At 45.0% G+C, this 17,477-nt stretch overlaps 1 protein-coding gene across 1 annotated transcript in view; it reads left to right on the plus strand.

Annotated features, from left to right (window-relative positions):
- The window catches only part of VANGL1 (VANGL planar cell polarity protein 1), a gene marked incomplete at its 3' end in the record, with an annotated part of 48,416 nt that extends 35,272 nt beyond the window's left edge, over positions 1 to 13,144 (plus strand). Inside the window, exons 5-9 of the mRNA XM_080690809.1 lie at positions 6,968 to 7,101; positions 8,368 to 8,406; positions 8,706 to 8,838; positions 10,015 to 10,249; positions 12,884 to 13,144. Coding sequence (XP_080546935.1) covers positions 6,968 to 7,101; positions 8,368 to 8,406; positions 8,706 to 8,838; positions 10,015 to 10,249; positions 12,884 to 13,144 — 802 coding nt within the window. The remainder of the gene's footprint in view (positions 1 to 6,967; positions 7,102 to 8,367; positions 8,407 to 8,705; positions 8,839 to 10,014; positions 10,250 to 12,883) is intronic.
- Between the last annotated feature and the right edge of the window lie 4,333 nt (positions 13,145 to 17,477).

The raw sequence follows: 17,477 nt of genomic DNA on the forward strand, positions 1-17,477 counted from the left end.
TACAGTTTCATGAATGCACAAGTTGAGCCAGTGACTATTATGAGCCATGGAGAAATCAAAGGAGGGGGCCCTTGTGCCTGAGGGACATCCACAGACAAGCTGTTGAAGCAGGGAGGCCAGCAGCCAGACTGCCTGGGGGACGTCACAGGCTGTGTGTGTTGGGAGTTTAGGGGAGATGAAAAGTCTTCCTGAAAGAAATGGGTGCTGCTCTGGGTGCTGCTCTGGGCCTGTATGGTACCATATTTGGAAGATACAGAGGGATAGAGGCAGGAAGAATTCTGAGGCCTGCAGTTGGCAAAGGAAGCAGACATTGCCGGCATCCTAGGCTTGAGGATTATGGCTTAGGGCCAGTGCCAGGCACAACAGCTGGAATCACTTTGAAAGCCAGTGGGATGGGAAACTATAGGAAAAAAAAAAGTATAAACCAAAGAGCCTGGGGTTTTGATTCTGTGCGCAGCCTGGAGCTCAGGGACACAGCTTCTGCCTGTCAGTGGCTCTGGACATGGCTCAGCTCAGTGATAAAGACATTTAATCATCTTACCACCTCTCAACAGTAGTTTTCATGTATCACATAGCTTACACTCTGCAAAACAATGAAGGGTGGCATGTTGATTTTATATTTATTTATTTTATTTATTTATTTATTTTTTTTTTTTGGAGAAGAGCGTTCATTCTTTATTTACCTTGGAATTTTTTTTAGGTGAAACTATCATACATTTTTTTTTCAGAAAAAATCTATCCTAACATAAAATATGAACTCTAAATCCCCAAAACAACCTCAAAAAAATAACACAGCTAGAAGATGTACATTTTCTGATTTCAAACCTTAAAGAGCTACAATAATCAAAACAGTATAGTACTGCTATAAAGGCAGATATATAAACCAGTGGAGTAAAATGAAAAGCCTAGAAATAAATTCTTCCATATATGGTCAAGTTATTTTTGACAAGGTTTTCGAAAACATTTGGTGAAGGAAATAATAATCTTTTCATTAAATATTGTTGAAAAATATTAATTACATGAAAAAGAATAAAATTGGACCCTTACCTAACATCATATACAAATATTAACTCAAAATAGATAAAATACCTAAATGTAACTCTTTTTTTTTTTTTTTTGGTGGTACTGGGGTTCCTGGAAGCCCTTCTACCTCCGGGCTACACTCCCAGATCTATTTTATATTTTTGAAACAGGGTCTCTTACGCCAGCGCGGCTGGCTTTGAACCTGCGTGATCCTCCTGTCTCCGCCTCCCAAGCGCGGGGATTACAAGCGTGCGCCACCACGCCCGGCTCTAAATGTAACTCTTAAGACTATAAAATTTTAGAAGAAAACCTGGGTCATAAAACTTCACAACATTGAAATTGGCACTGATATCTTGGATATGATTCCAAAGGCACAGGCAACAAAAGAATAACCAAACAAACTTCATAAAAAATAAAAAATATTGTACATCCAAAGACAATGTAAACAGAATTAAAAGTTACTGATAGAATGGGATAAAATATTTCCAAATGCTATATCTGAAGGTATATTAATATTCCAAATATAAATCCTAAAAATTAGCAACTATAAAAGCAAACAATATAATTTAGAAATAGGTAAAAGACTAAAAGAGATAATGAATCTCCAAAGATTATATGGCCAATAAACACATGAATATCACTCATCATTATATAATATACCTAATCATTAAGGAAATACAAATAAAAACTATAGTGAAACACTACTTTACATTTGTTAGGATGGCTACTTAACATGAATTACCTTGCTCCAGCCCTTTACCTTGAGTTTGTTCCTATCTTTACTTGTAAGGTGTGTTTATTGTAAGCAGCAGATGGATGGATTCTGGTTTTTAATCCATTTTGCCACTTTATGTCCTTTTATTAGGGAATTGAGGCCATTTACATTCAGTGTGATTATTGAGAGATAACTTTTAATTCCTAACATGTTAAGATTTTATTTCTGTTTGAAATACTGTTTATTCTTCTTTGCTTGTCTTCTGGATGGAAAATCTTGTTTCTCTGGTTCTGGTGTGTATTACCTATTTCTTCTTTGTAGTTAATCTCTTTGAGTATTTTCTCTAGCACTGGTTTTGAAGACATAAATTCCTTCAGTTTCTGTTTGTCATGGAAGCTTCTTATTTCCCCATATAATTTGATAGATAGTTGTGCTGTATAGAAAATTTTTGGCTGAAAGTTGTTTTCTTTCAGAGTTTGGAATATGTTACTCCAAGCCCTTCTGGCTTTCATGACTTGGTTTGGGAAGTCTGGAGTGATTCTAATTGGTTTGCCTCTGAATGTCACTTGGCCTTTTGTTTGTGTTGCCTTTAAGATTCTCTGCTTGGCTTCTACATTGGTCATTTTGACAATTATGTGGCGTGGGGAAACTTTTCTCTGATCCTGTCTAAAGGGAGTTCTATAAATAGTTTCCTGGACCTGTGTATTGACCTCATGCTCTATGTTTGGAAAATTTTCTGCTATTTTTTCTTTGAAGAGATTATTGAACCCTTTGGTTTCACTTTCTTTTCCCTCCTCTATTCCGATTATTCTTAGGTTAGCTCTCTTAAATTGGGCCCATATTTCTTCAATGTCAGATTCCTGCTGTCTGATTTTTTTTCTAAGTTATAAATTATGCATTCATTTTTGGAGTGATCATCTTCTAGGAGCGAGATTCTATTCTCCATGTGGTCTAATCGATTGCTTATAGTTTGAGTTGATGCCTTTACTTCAATGATTGCATCTTTTATTTCTTTTAGGCTCTTTCAAAATTCTTTTCAAAGGTCCTGTATTATTTGTACAGTTATATTCCTGATTTGATCTTCTGAAGATCTCTGAATTTCTGTGTTATTAGGTTCTGATATTATGAGGTTGTGGGCATTCATTGCTCTATTGTTCTTCCTCTTTCCCATGATTTGAAAAGTTTATGCCTTCTCTGGGTTCTTCCCCGGGTCACCACGATTTCACTTAGGGTGCTCTGGATCTCGAGTTTGTGGTAATCTCAGCCTCCACTACTCCTTTACTGGGTTGTATCGCAAAGTCTCAGACCCAGGGAGTTAATCAGGGCTGTATGAGACTGTGGGGGTGCTGGGCTGGACGTTTTCCCACATGGAGCTGTGTGGTATCTCTGCCACCACCACCTTTTTACTGGGATGGACTGCAAAATCTCAGACCCAGGGAGATTATCAAAGCTGTGCAAGTTCCTGGGGGTGCAATGCTGGGATTTCTCCTTTAGAGGCTGAAATTTCACTTACAATTACTGTGTGTGCTGATCTGGAGCTGTTGCAGGTGTGTTGAACTCGCCACTGCTACTGGCAATATGGTGCTGCTGCCATGCCCTCGGCCGTGAGGCTGGTGTATTTCTTTTCTGGTTTTGAGCTCCGTTCTGAGTCCCTGAAAGATGTGATGAGCTTGGCCACTGGGAGTTTTAGACGTTCTTTTTGCTGAAAGAACTGCTGAATACACCCGAATGATCCGCAGCTGCTCACTTCAGCTCCTTGTTTACCTTTCCTCTCTGGAGCCTGGTGCTGTGAGGCAAAATGGTGCCAGCGTGGCTCCGCTGCTGCATTATGGGCTAATTTCCTTTCTGGTCCCTGGTTGTTCTTCTAGTCTTCTTTTTCTCTGTCCCTTGTGTTTACATTTTTTATTTCTCTGCTGATAGTGTTTTCTGGCTATGAAAAGCACTGATTTTGTGGCAATAGAGATCGAGTGTTAGCAGGACTCTTAAACGCTACTTTTCTCGGTCGCCATCTTCCCAGAAGTCTGTTGATTTTAATCTAGAAAGTCACAGCTATTTTGCCAGGAGTGGTGGTACACACCTGTCATCCCAGTACTTAGGAGGCTGGGGCAGGAAGGTCACAGATTCAAGGCCAGCCTCGGCAACTTAGTGAGACTTTCTTTCAAAATAAAAATAAAAAGGGTTGGGGGTATAGTTCAGAGGTAGAATGTCCCTGGGTTCACTTCCCAGTATAAAACACATACACAAGCACATACAACCATTTTTTTATGTTAAACCCAGTGGCTAATGTGTTTCCTTTAGTTCTGGGAAATTCTTCCTTCCTAACACTGCTAGATTTGTTGAGTATCAGACAAACCGTGCTCTGCAGGTGAGAGTATACACAGCTCTTTGCAGCATTTGTAGCTTGGCTCAGAGTGTCTTCAGCTCTGCGTTATCTTGTGGGCCTGGGAGTCCAGCCAGGCCCATGTCTGGCTTCAGGTCATCCCGAGGTGACGGTGCTATAGGGAGACAAAGATGTCTATACTTATTCCCTTGTACTTCAGAACAGAGGTCTGAGGCCTTGGAGAAACAGAGACCTGGGTATGAACCACCTTTGCTCTGCCAAGAGCACCTGTCCCATCCCTGGGCACTCCCCAGGGGACATCTGGGGCTTTGCTCTGAGGTGGGCTGCCAGGCGTGGTAGCCTTGCCCCAGTTTGGAGGGTGATTGCCCTGGCCCATGCTGGAAGGTGGTGGAGTGGGAGCCCTGCTGGAGCTGGGCAAGGACAGAAGCCACTTCTGCAGGCAGCATGGTGCTCTCAGCCCTGGTCTGGGGTGGAGGCCTTGGACAGTACAGCCACCCCTCACCGCCCACCTGAGATGCCAGGATTCCTTGGCTGCCTCCTTGCAGCCTGGGTGACCAGAAAAGCAAAACCCAGCAGCAGCCACAGGAGGGTTTTCTTTGACAGCAGGCTTGAGGAGAGAGCCTCTAAAATTGCCTTTTTAATACTTAAATTTTGATCATAGAAATAATTTTCTGGTAAATCCAGGTACTCAGAGAAAATTTTATGTCAGAATAAAAGTATTCAACCCCAATGTCAGAGTGTGTTGCTAAGGCTTCTTTTCTGTGAAGAGAAATAAGCCTTACCTGACCAAAGTCCAGGCACTCTAGAAAATTGGTCTGCAGACAGGGACAGCTGGTAAGAGGGTGGGCTTCTGCACAGAGGGGCGCAGTGGCACAGCACTCAGCTCCAGGGCTGCCTTCCCAGTGAGGCGGCTTCTGCGCTCCACGCTGTCCCCAGCAATGTGGGAGCTCTTCTGTGTGTATCGTAGAGTGAGAACGCACTCGTGTACATGGCCAGTACCTTGTGCCTGGGCTAAGGAGAGGCTCCTTCCCTGTGGTGCCAGCGCTTGGCAGATGCAGGGCTTTAACATGAGATGGTGAATGAATGGCTCACTGATGCAGTGACTACGGCTTTCTAAATAGGAATCGTTCTTAGGAATCTTACACTTCCATAACACAGGATGGATCTTAACAGATTCCCCTGACAGTGTTCCCTCAGCTCACATGACTGTCCATATGTAGGAAGATATTAGGCATTAGCTGAAAGCAGACCATGGATTGAGGCGCCGCCAGGATATAACTAAGGAAACATGGAGGTTAGCTGACTGACTTCTAGATTCAGAGTCTGTGAAACTCTTCAAGCAGAGCCCCCAGGGGAGCTGAGGGAGTGGGTTGACAAGTGTTCAGTGGTGTGTTAGGCGCAGCATTGTCTGCTGTGGAGTGAAGATCCTTGAGCCACTCTGAGAATGCTGGAATGCAGAGAGTTCATTCAAGGACCAAAGGCAGTCTGTCCTGGTGCTCCAACTATTGTAAATAATCCTTGGAAGCCCATGAACTGAGCAGAGTGCTAGGAATGAGTATCTAAAGGGCAAGATAAAAATACCCTTGTGGTGTTTAACACCTGATGTTTGGCGAGGAGCCTGAGATGTGAGAACTGACACCTACGGACCGCATATTACAGGGAAATGTTTACAGAGCCCACGTTGGAGGTAGAAGAGGCAGCACCCGAGTTCCAGCTCTCCTGAGTGTTAGGCGCATGTGGTTGTGAAGAGCATAGATTTTGAGCCTCAGTTTCCTCACCTCAAATGATCATGGGGGTCCAGCGAGCTGGGGTGTGGGGGACCCCTTGCTGTGTCATCATGAGTTGCTCTTCCAGGCAACAAGTGTCCTGTACCTGACACCAGGAGCGAGGTTTCATACCACCCTGCTCATCTCTGAGTGTGGCGCCCTCTTCACACCCATGCTCCCAATCATAGATGGTACCTGCTGCTCCCAAGGGACCAAGCCAATGGTAGCTGGAGGACTTGGACCTCAGGATAGGGATGGGCCCCCTCATGCCCTCAGCCAAGGGCCAGAGCCAGCAGTCCAGACAGGAAGCCTTGTGCACCTTAAACCTCAAATGGCCTCAGCTAAAGTCTTTTATTTAAATGGACTCTGCCTTGTACTGATGCCACTGTTCAGATTCATGTGATACCTAAAACCCAGGATTCCTTGCACCTGGGCAGTGAGGTATAGGAGACAAGACACTGAACTGAGTCCTAAGATACCTAAATGGACACTTTCTCCTTTCCTTCTAAGCGTTGGGACCATCAGGAAGTCTCTTGCCCTTGTGGGGTTCCTCAGTTTCCTTTTCTTTGTAAGCCTAGGAAAAGTCCTATGTAACCTATGTCTAGATGTCAATTACGAGTGGCCTCTTCCTCATCTTCTGCCTGTTGGCTGGTGGATGTGGCTGGACAGAGCCTGCAGGAGGGCAAGGAAGTCACTCGGAGACACTTAGAGTGATCACTGTGCTCTCATCCTGAAAGCAAGAGGTGTATGGGACCCACCACCTCTGAGTGGGATCATCCTTCAGTTTGTCACCGTACCTGACTCAGAGGACCTGTCACCTAGAATCTGTCGAGCCCATTGGAAAAAAACAAAACAAAACCAACTTTAAATCATTTCACCCTTTTTTTTTTTTTTTGGTGGTACTTGGGGTTCCTGGAAGCCCTTCTACCTCCGGTATACACTCCCACGGGCTACACTCCCAGACCTAATTTTTTTTAACATTTTAATGTGGAAACAGAGTCTCTTAAGCCAGCGAGGCTGGCTCCGAACCAGTACGATCCTCCTGTCTCCACCTCCCAAGCGCGGGGATTACAAGCGTGCGCCACCACGCCCGGCCTCATTTCACCCTTTTTTCCCCCCCAGTATCCAGCGAGCAGCATTGGTGGTTCTAGAAAATTACTACAAAGATTTCACCATCTATAACCCAAACCTCCTGACAGCCTCCAAATTCCGAGCAGCCAAGCACATGGCTGGGCTGAAGGTCTACAGCGTAGACGGTACGTACCTCAAAATGGCATCCACAGCATGTACAGGGGTGCGGTTAGGTTTGCACTTCATGGTACATTTGATTCTGCCTCCTCTTTATGCTTGTCTTATGTACTTTCCCATTTCAGAACAATTTCTTTCTTTTTTTAAATGTAGGCAAACATTTTCTGAGCACTGTTGATTTATATGTGGGAAACTCATTCATTGGGGGATTTTATGATTGAAAACAGTAGTAGTACATTTCCCCCTGTCTGCTGGGAACACCTTCTATTGAAATCCATTAGGAAAAACCAACTTTTCAAAATTGGAATAAGTTATTCAAGGATGCTGAACACTCCTCAGACACACTGGCATTAGAAATCTCAGTAGTCAGCCGGGCGTGGTGGTGCACACTTGTAATCCCTGCACTTAGGAGGCTGAGACAGGAGGATCTTGAAGGTTCAAAGCCAGCCCCAGCTGGCTTAAGAGACCCTGTTTCCAAATTAAAAATATAAAAAATAAAAATAGGTCTGGGAGTGTAGCTCAGAGGTAGAAGGCCCCTGGGTTCCATCCCCAGTACCACAAAAAAAAAAAAAAAAAGAAAGAAAGAAGGAAAGAAATCTCAGTAGTTGAAGCACCTGGTGAGATCCTTAAGGGCATTTCCCAGTCCTGGGGAGGAGCTAGCGATGAATGGGTAGCAGGAGGCTGATGGCCAAGATGGGTAAGTCCAAGCTATGTTTCAGGGTATCAGATGGTTCAGTGCAAGAAACAAGACACGGTGTCATTCCCTGCCAGGCACCTTGGTCAGAGCAAGAGCTTTGCAAATTGGAGAAGAGGATCTTGCTGTCAACAAGTCAAATGATTTACATACAACATCAATTCGGGGTAGCAGTATCCATCCCAGTTCTTTTGACTGTCCTTATTTATTATCCCTGAAGGGCTGATAAATTTCTCTCCTGACTTGAAAACTTAGCAGATTCTCACTAGTGAAATCAAGTCACCAGCTAAGTAACTCATCCATAAGGAAGCCTGAAATTGCCCATGTCTTTCTGACAAGGCGGTCAGTGGTCAGGGAACGAGTTATAATACTCTGAGTCCAAATTAATAAATGGGCCATTGTGCATGGCCTCGGATGTCGGTATTTTCTGTAAAAGTTGCTGCCCTGACATCCCAGCGTAGCTTGTTTTCCTGTGTGTGATCGGTGTCTCATGTCCCTTGACTCTCTTTTTTCTCTGTCTGTCCTTGTTCTCCCGTCCTGCTCATTCTCTCTCATTGTTTGCTGAAATGTGATGTCCCAGCTGCCCTTATGGCCAAACTGAAACTTTGTGTAACTGATGGTAAGTGACATCTTCAGCACACCCTTGGTGTTGTTTTTGGCCAACATTTTAAGTGACGAGAGTCGCACTTCCCCTCCTGAGTTCTCTTTCCGTTTCCCCCATCAGATCGGAGTGCGATCTCCTTGCTCTGGTGCATTGGCCCTGGTGAATGTGGAGCTGGGGCCCTGTTCCCTCTCCCGGGAACTCACTTGTAGGGTTTGTGTGTGTGCTTCTTGTGGGTGGGTGGGCAGTGATGCTAGACTGTAGAGCTTCCCAGTCCTTGGTACTAAGACTGCTGTGTTGTCTTCCTTTCACTGAAGGCCCCAGCAACAATGCCACCGGCCAGTCCCGGGCAATGATTGCTGCTGCAGCGAGGCGCAGGGACTCCAGCCACAATGAGCTGTACTACGAGGAGGCCGAGCACGAGCGGCGGGTAAAGAAGCGGAGAGCCAGGTGTGTGACCTCCCCAGCCAAATTCCCTCTCCCTGGGGACTTTTTTCCTTTTCTTTTTATATTGCCAGAATGGGATTTTTTTTTTTTTTTTACTTTTTTTTTTTGTGTGTGGTACTGGGGATTAAGCCCAGGGGTATCCTACCTCTGAGCTATATCCTCAGCCCTTTTTTTTATTCTTTATTTTGAAACAGGGTCTCACTAAGTTATGGAGGGCCTCACTAAGTAGCTGAGGCTGGCTGTGAACCTGTGATCCTCCTGTCTCAGCCTCCCAAGTACTGGGATTACAAGCATGTGTCACCATGCCCGGCACCCAGAATGAGGTTTCTGTTTACAGATGCAACCTAAGTGAGCCCTGGGAATGCACCTGGACTCTGTGTTTCCCAGACTTTGTTTATAACCATCACCAGGAAAGCTCATGGGGTCAGGGTCAGCCTGGGGTTGGACCCAGGAATTGGCATTTCTAACAAGCCCAGACAGTGCTGGTCAGTGGCCTGCATTTGGAGGGGGCCAGGCCTGCCCCTCGCTCCTGCTTTTCCAGTTTTTTTGATAACTGAAGGGACGTGTGTGTGTGTGTGTGTGTGTGTGTGTGTGTGTGTGTGTGTGTGTGTTTTATTGGAAATTGAACCCAGGAGCATTCTACATTAGAGCTAACCCCAGCCCAATTTTATTTTACTTGTTTTTAATCTTTGAAACAGGGTGTCACTCAGTTGCTGAGACTGGCCCGGGATCCTCCTGTCTCAGCCTCCCAAGTACTGGGATTACAGGAATGCACCACCAGGCTCAGCTAAGCTTCGCTTTATTATAAGCTGCTTCTGCACACCAGCTCCCTCTCAGTGTGTATGCTGATCCTGATTCCTTGTTGGCCAGAGTTTGAGGGGGCTTAGAACTCTTTCCATCTAGCCCTTATTATAGAGATCTAAAGTGGAGTAAATTGAGTTTCCCAAACTCGTTAGTGATAAAACTGAGAACAGAGTTCATATCTCAGCCCTGGTGCCCTGTCCTCCCTCTTCTTTTTGCTGTTATGCTCACAGCTAGGGATATGAGCCGTGTGATCAGTCCTTGGGTAATTTGGTGTTTCGCCAGGCCACAGCAGTGAGGTGGCCCTCTGGATCCTGTGGGACTGCTCCCCAGCCCTGTAGTGGCCTGGCCTGATGACGGTGGCATGTCCCTTTGCAGGCTGGTGGTGGCCATAGAAGAGGCCTTCATCCACATCCAGCGTCTCCAGGCCGAGGAGCAGCAGAAGGCCCCAGGGGAGGTGATGGACCCCCGGGAGGCAGCGCAGGCCATCTTCCCCTCCATGGCCCGGGCGCTGCAGAAGTACCTGCGTACCACCCGGCAGCAGCACTACCACAGCATGGAGAGCATCCTGCAGCACCTGGCCTTCTGCATCACCAACAGCATGACCCCTAAGGTGTGCTACGCAGCCAGTCGCATTTTAGGATGCTATGGGTTGGCTATCCCGTACCTGACCAGAAGTGTTTCACATTTGGGTGGTGGTTTTGGTTTATCTTCTCTCCTCCTAGATTTTAGACTCTTTCCATGTGTACAATGAGCTGTCTTGGGCACGAGAGGAAATTCTTTTACGCTTTATACATACCTCATACACTAGCCTGAAGGTAATTTTCTAAAATATTTTAATAACTGTATGCAAGAAACCATGTGTGTACACTGACCATCAGACTTGTAGCATCATGTCCATGCTCAAAATATTCAGAGTTTTGGAGGATTTTAGATTTTGAACTTTGTATTAGCCTGCACCAGGAATAAAAAAAAAAATGAAAGGCTATCTCTAAAACACCAGGGGATAAGAATGAATGATTCTTGTTTATCTTATATTACCTTAGTACAGTTATTTTCTAAATGTGCCTTTCAAAGGCCTCTAGATTCTAGAAGAAGAAAAAATTTCACCTAGAGAAAGCATAGAATAGTGGTTAGGGGTACTCTGTGGGCAGTGGGGCCAGAATGACCCTAACCTGGCTTCTCCAGCACCCGGCTATGCAGTCTTGGGCAGATAGCTTAATGGCTCTGAGTATCAGTTTTCTAAACTATAAATTAGGAGTAATGCTTACCTCATTTGGTCACTTTGGGAGCTAAAGGAGTTAACAATTTATGCAAAGTTGCTTAAAATAGATATTATATGTTTTTTGTTTTTGTTTGTTTTGTTTTGTTTTGTGGTACTGGGGTTCCTGGAAGCCCTTCTACCTCCAGGCTATACTCCCAGACCTATTTTATACGTTTTATTTGGAAACAGAGTCTCTTAAGCCAGCAAGGCTGGCTTCAAACCTGCATGATCCTCCTGTCTCCGCCTCCCAAGCACGGGGATTACAAGCCTGTGCCACCACGCCCGGTTTAGGAATGTCTTTTTTATGGATGGATTCATGTATTTTGTTTCCAAAGGATAAAATCTGCAGTCAAGAAACAGCTGTATTAAAGTTGCTGATTCTGCTAAGTCGCCCTTCTCAGAGTGTTTGCATTTCCTAGTTTGGCTTTTGGCATCCAAGACTTTCTATTCCCTGCACTCTTGGCAGCACGGGGTGTTGTCATTCTTCTTAAGCATTGCCCATCTAAAAGGAGAGGAGGGAATCAATTTTATCATTTTAACTTATCTTTCTTTAGTTATTAGTGGGTGGGAATTTTTCACATTAATTTTCCATTAATAGGAATTCTTTTATAGTTTGTATTTTTAGTTTTATTTTTCTAACTGCTGAGCTCTTTTTCTTAAGAGCTATTTTTATATTAGAAGTGTGAAAGTAGAGAAAGCTTCACTTTCTGCCATACACACACACTCTCTCACACACACACACACACACACACACACACACACACACACACGAAATAATACACCTGGCAGTAGCAGAGAGATGTGGATGAAGGAGGACACCACTTGCCACTTCAGAACTGTCCTTGACCTCTGTCTAGGACCAGATTGATACATTCTACTATTTTTCTGTCTGTATTACTAGCTGATTCTTCTTCTTTTTATTTTTCATAGCTAAGTCAACCTGTGTATTTAATTTAATTCAGATGCTGTTGAGTTCCTGGTCTCTGCCAAGCACATTGGAAATTAAAATGTTGCAAAAAAAAAAAAAAAGAAAGAAAGAAAAAGAAAGGAAACATAGTCCCTGCCCCCAGCCCCTGCAGATGTGGCTCTCAAGATAGTGAAGTCTAGGTGAGGTGGGGAAGACAAGTGATTTGGCAATTATAGTTCAGAAAGTGGATGTTATACCAGATCATGCTGCTGAGTATAGGAGCTTTGAGGTGGGCGTCTTAATTCAGCTGAGGGGTTCAGGGAAGGGTCTGAGAATTGGAAGGACAAGAAGGAATGAGCTGAACGGCAGTGTTTAGCAGGAGGAATGGCATGTGTGGGGATGTAGTGCCGAGAAGCCCTGGGGCTAGGTGCCCAGGGCAAGAGCTCACAATAGAGCAGGAGGTGGGTCTGCCACCCCTGGACTGGCCATGCGTGCGCTGAGCTCCACATAAAATAGCCATGGCTCCCAGTGATCATTCTTACACAGGCCAGCGTAGCTGAGAGCCAACCCTTCTGTCCTCATGGCAGCCTGTGAGCTAGGCGGTGCTGTTGCCCCCCACAGAGAAGGTGAATAACCTGCATCAGAGAGCACGTGCATTTGTCTGTCCAAGTATGTTTCTGTCTTTTCAGCTCACATTTACACCATTTGCCCTGCCCCCAAGGGATGCCAGTGTAGTTCCAAGAGGTGGAGGAGCATGTACAATGGCACTCACATCCTTCAAGTGGGTGGTGACCTGAGATGGCTTCTGGGCAGGCATTGACACCAGCCGCTCCAGGTCCCTCGCGGCTGTGCCATCACCACCTCGCCCTCAGGTTGGAGGAGAAGGTCCAACAGAGTCATCTCTCTCCAGTAAATGACTTGGCTACAAGGGTCTGATAGAAATTTGGTGTAATGAGCAGGGCTTTGGTCTAAGGTGTTGGTGTATTTGGAAAACATTTTCCTAGGTCTGAGGACAGTTCACAGCAGGACTTCCCTTGGAACATGTTTTCTTCCTAATGATCTCTGTCTGCTTTCAGGCCTTCCTAGAACGATACCTCAGCGCAGGTCCCACCTTGCAATATGACAAGGATCGCTGGCTGTCTACGCAGTGGAGACTTATTAGTGACGAGGCCGTGACTAACGGATTACGGGATGGAATCGTTTTCATCCTTAAATGCTTGGACTTCAGCCTCGTGGTCAATGTGAAGAAAATCCCGTTCATCGTACTCTCTGAAGAATTCATAGACCCTAAATCTCACAAATTTGTCCTTCGCCTACAGTCTGAGACATCGGTTTAAAAGTTCTATATTTGTGGCTTTATAAAAGAAGAATCTATATAGAGAGATATATGTCCAGAGGGGTGTCTTTTTTTATTATTTCTTTTTATTCATTGCTGACTGAACCTGGCAGATGACAGACCAGTGTCCCTTGACCACCTGCACTTTATTTGAAAGGAAGCAGGGGATGTCCACCTTGATAGAAGTGACTGACTGGTGGCCTCTGACTTTCGTGGATGGGACTTCTCAAAATGCTGTCCCCTGGAGTTTCCACAACGTGACGGCTGTAAACCAAAGCGGAGCTGCTGTGTCCTGGGGAGCCTCGCCTTACAACTAGTCCCTGCCTCTCGTCCCCTGTCACTTCTGGTCAACCCCCTCATAGCTTCTAGGGGACCCACGTTTGTTCTGTTTCAGGAAACCAAACACTGCACGCCCACACGTGTGTTTGTGTGTGTGACTGTTCACCTCACCCACAGGCATCTCCGGCAGTTCAGAGGATGCCCACCTTCATCTTCGTTCTTTGTTGCCTTAGATTCCTTGAAGAAACAGCCCAACAACAACAACAACAACAAAATACACTATCAGGTTACAGCTATTAAGTGATCTTTTTTTTTTTTTTTTATTGTTGCCCAAAGAAAAGACCTTCCTGTCCTGTTTCTGAGCCTGCTGGCCCGAAGCAATAGCAGCTCTTCAGTAGCCCTGGGACTGCCCAGGCAGGTGCCACTCCTTCCCGCCCTCCTAGCACACACACCACAGCCCTGCCTGGCCAGGCAAGCTCCACCCTCCAAAGCTGCCTGGGACCTGGCTGTCCATGTGTACCTGCAGGCTCTCTGCAATCTCAGCAACGTCCCATGGCTTGTTTTCATAGGGAAGTAGGGTATGGCCCACCAGGCAGAACACAGGAGCACAGGCCAGTGCAGTGTCACTTTTAGGCTACAGCAAGAGCTCCTCCCCACCCGGTCCACACCACTGAGTCCACCAACCAAGGGAAGCTAACACTGTGACTCGGGTTGGCGGGTGCCGCTTGGCGCAATCTGATTTCCCAGGGAGATAAGTTTTCATGAAACTCATACCAAGCTGCCCTGCTCAGGGAGACCAAACAGTGCTGCCCACACTGACAACTCCTGCTGGCCAGTCCCTGTGTTTTCTGACCACCGTCACTGTGCAAATTATCACCTCGGCCACTTACCACCGGGAAAGGGGCTTGCTTGGTACCTGATATGTAAATAGCTCTTAGTTGGTCAGGTAGACAGGGAAAGTCCATGTTGCTGCAGAGATGGGGAAAGAAGAGCCAGTCTTGGGTCTGGAATGATTTTTCTGTGACCTGCTTTTTAAATGCAGGCTTCCGAGGGCTCTTCCCCAGCTGTGGGTAGAGGAGTTGCCCTGGCAGAGACCTGTTGCAGGGCAGCCTGAAGGAGCCACATCCGGACACCTTGCAGTGGGCTCTCTGCCTCTGTTGGCCTTCCTATATCTGCAGCAAACTTTAAGAAGCATTCACTCTTCCTTTTCCAGATATTCAGGATGACCAGTCAGCTTGCTTCAGTGAAGGATGGCACCTCGCGCCCTCACTGCTGCATGCATTCCGCAAGTGGTCCCGTATTTTGTGTATCATTTTTAAAATCAAATTTGGCTTTGGATAATTGTAATACATCTATACCTGAAAGAGTAAACATTGTTCCTGATTGAACAGCCTGCAGCTCAGAAAACTATGTTGGGGCAGAAGGGGAAGCCCGTGGGTGTGGCGAGGAGCCGAGGTGTGCTGTTGAATTACACAGTTCTGTTTGTGGCAAACACATCCCCGTGTAACCATGGTGCTTTTGTTCTTAGTTTTTGCCTTTAGGTCCCTTCAAACTGGAAGTTCCTTATGACGTCTTTCTCAGGAAATACTAGGTAGGGTTAGGGATGGTGACTATGTGTGAAGAGGGTTACGTCCCAGACTAGCTTCTGCGCTGTGACTCTGGTGTGGTCGGGAGTGCCATGCCTGTATGTACACAGCGCTAGTGATGATACCGTGTGTCAGCATTCTCAAGTGCTGTGCTCTGACCCAATCTGAAGTGACCCGTCTGGAAGGAGTTCAGTAGATTCATTCAGTTTTGGCATGTACATTTCCAGCAGGTTAAAGAAAAGTTTAAATTAAAGAATTTATTTTTTCCTTTCTCTTCTCTTTCTTTCTCCTTCTCTCTCCCTCTCCCACTCTGCATAAAAGGTCAGATTTCCTGAAATTATTGCTTCTGTTTCAAATTGAGTATGGATTTTTTTTATACTAACTTTGTATTGAGTCCTTTTTGAAAGAATAGCCAAGTCAAATGCAAGTTTCTTGTAAACCGTTCACACTTTCAGCTTGAGTTACTGGTGGGAACCATGTAAATAAATGGCATTAAAAGAAAAATGTAAGGTTTCAGAAAGCTGCCTCACACAGTTGAACACAATAAATTTTTATTTCAGTTATTGGAACCAGTAGATTATTCTTTTTAAAGGAGGCAAACTGTGCCCCAAGGCTAGTAGAATCTATGTTCCTATTAGTGGAGACAGGATTTCATTTAAGTACCTTAAATGTTTATAGATTTCCTATAACTTTCAACCTAAGTTATTAAAATTCTAACATTAAATGTGAAAGAAGAGCTTAATGAGGAGTATAGGTCTGAGATCACTGTCTTCTCCGGTGGTGGTTTAACTAATAGATAACTTTTGTCCATAAGTGTTCTTTAAAAAAATACGACAACGTTTAATAGTCCATGAACTCAATGTTAAAAATTTTTAAAGCCTGCATTGGAAGAGATTTTAAGGTTTATTCATCCTTTACATTATCCATTGAGTCAAAATGATAAGCTTTTTTTTTTTTTTTTTTTTTTTTGCTAAGGTTCGGAAAGCCCTAGAGAAATTACTTGACCACCAGTTTTTTTGTTTGTTTGTTTGTTTTGCATAATGATTATCATCCTCCTTTTTTCCTCTTGAAATCCACAAAGAGGACAAGATTCTTTATAGGACAACGTTTTTACAGCAGAGAGTGAGAGGTAGGTGGCCCTGTGTGACTGTCCCCTTGCTGTATCTTGCCGGGAACTTGCAACTCATTTTTAATGAGCAGCTTGGCCTCATTGGTGTGTGCTGGGGAGTGAGGTGCTCACCCTGTCTCCAGTCAGTCAGTTCTGGTAATCAGTTCACTTGTTTTGCATCTCATCTCCTGGAGTGAATGTATTTATGTAAGGGCTGTAGTTCGATGAGATGTCACCAGCACCTTGGACTGACAGAAACTGACCACCTGCCCTTCCTCACTATCCTCACTACCAACCCATGCACTGAGTGAGTGTCCCAGCCACCCTGTGAAACCAGCAAAGTCCAGTCCTTGGTTTATCCTCTTCAACGTGGGCCCTACTGTGTAAGGCCCCTACACAAGATGCATATCTATGTGTGGGTGTTTCTATATTTGTGAGCATTTCTCTGTTATTACCGGGTAGATGGCTCACTGGTATATTAACCATCTTAACATCGGTGTTACTTGTGGCACAAGATCTCACAGATAACTCATGACTCTGTTTATGGCTGTGTGCGAGGGTCTTTGTGTTTCTGCCTATGTCCTGCGTTAGCTTTCCTGGTGGCCCCTGGCCTTTGGAAGGTTACTTGGCAGCCAGTTCCTTCTCCCTCTGCTTTATTCTCTGCCCTCAGTCACGCTGGCTTCTCCCTGGCTTTTTGCACAGCGGTGTCTTCTGGAGAGGCAGCTCTCTTGCCGGGCGTGTCCATTAGATTCATCCTTGCTTTAGGACCCTGTGCCCTTACAACAGCAAAAGACAGACAAAGGCCAAGCAATGAGAATCATTGCTCCAACTTCACTACCCTGGAAGCCTTACTATATATTTAATAATATAACTTACAAAAGAGAAAAAAAAAACACCTATTGGTTACTAAAAGTAGCACAAAAATGTTAACATGTTTATTTAAGGAGTCCTGAAGCAGAGACCCTGCAAATATAGGAATGTAAGCATTTCCAGGTAGTGTTTGTGCTTTATGGATCTTGTTACATTCAGAAAATGAATCACTACTGTGAATTTACTGTGTAACCTTGTCATTATTCCATTATAAATAAAATGTGGATTGTTGCTAAGCCCATAACACAGCTCCTGAATAGTCTTTAGCACAGTCCTGAGCTGAGATAGGCTAGCCCCTCCATCGGAACCACTGTACTGAGCTTTCCTCAGATCGATGCTCAGAAAATTAGGAGTTGGGTCACATTTTGACCAAGCATTTTACCTTGGTTGCAGAAGGAAAGGATGGGTACTAACACATTTATGAGGTGTTGAATATCACACACTGCTCTGCATAGTTTTTCTCACACTCTTAAGGTAGGGATTCTTTCAGC

Source organism: Muscardinus avellanarius, assembly GCF_963383645.1.
Source record: "Muscardinus avellanarius genome assembly, chromosome: 3".
Taxonomy (NCBI): domain Eukaryota; kingdom Metazoa; phylum Chordata; class Mammalia; order Rodentia; family Gliridae; genus Muscardinus; species Muscardinus avellanarius.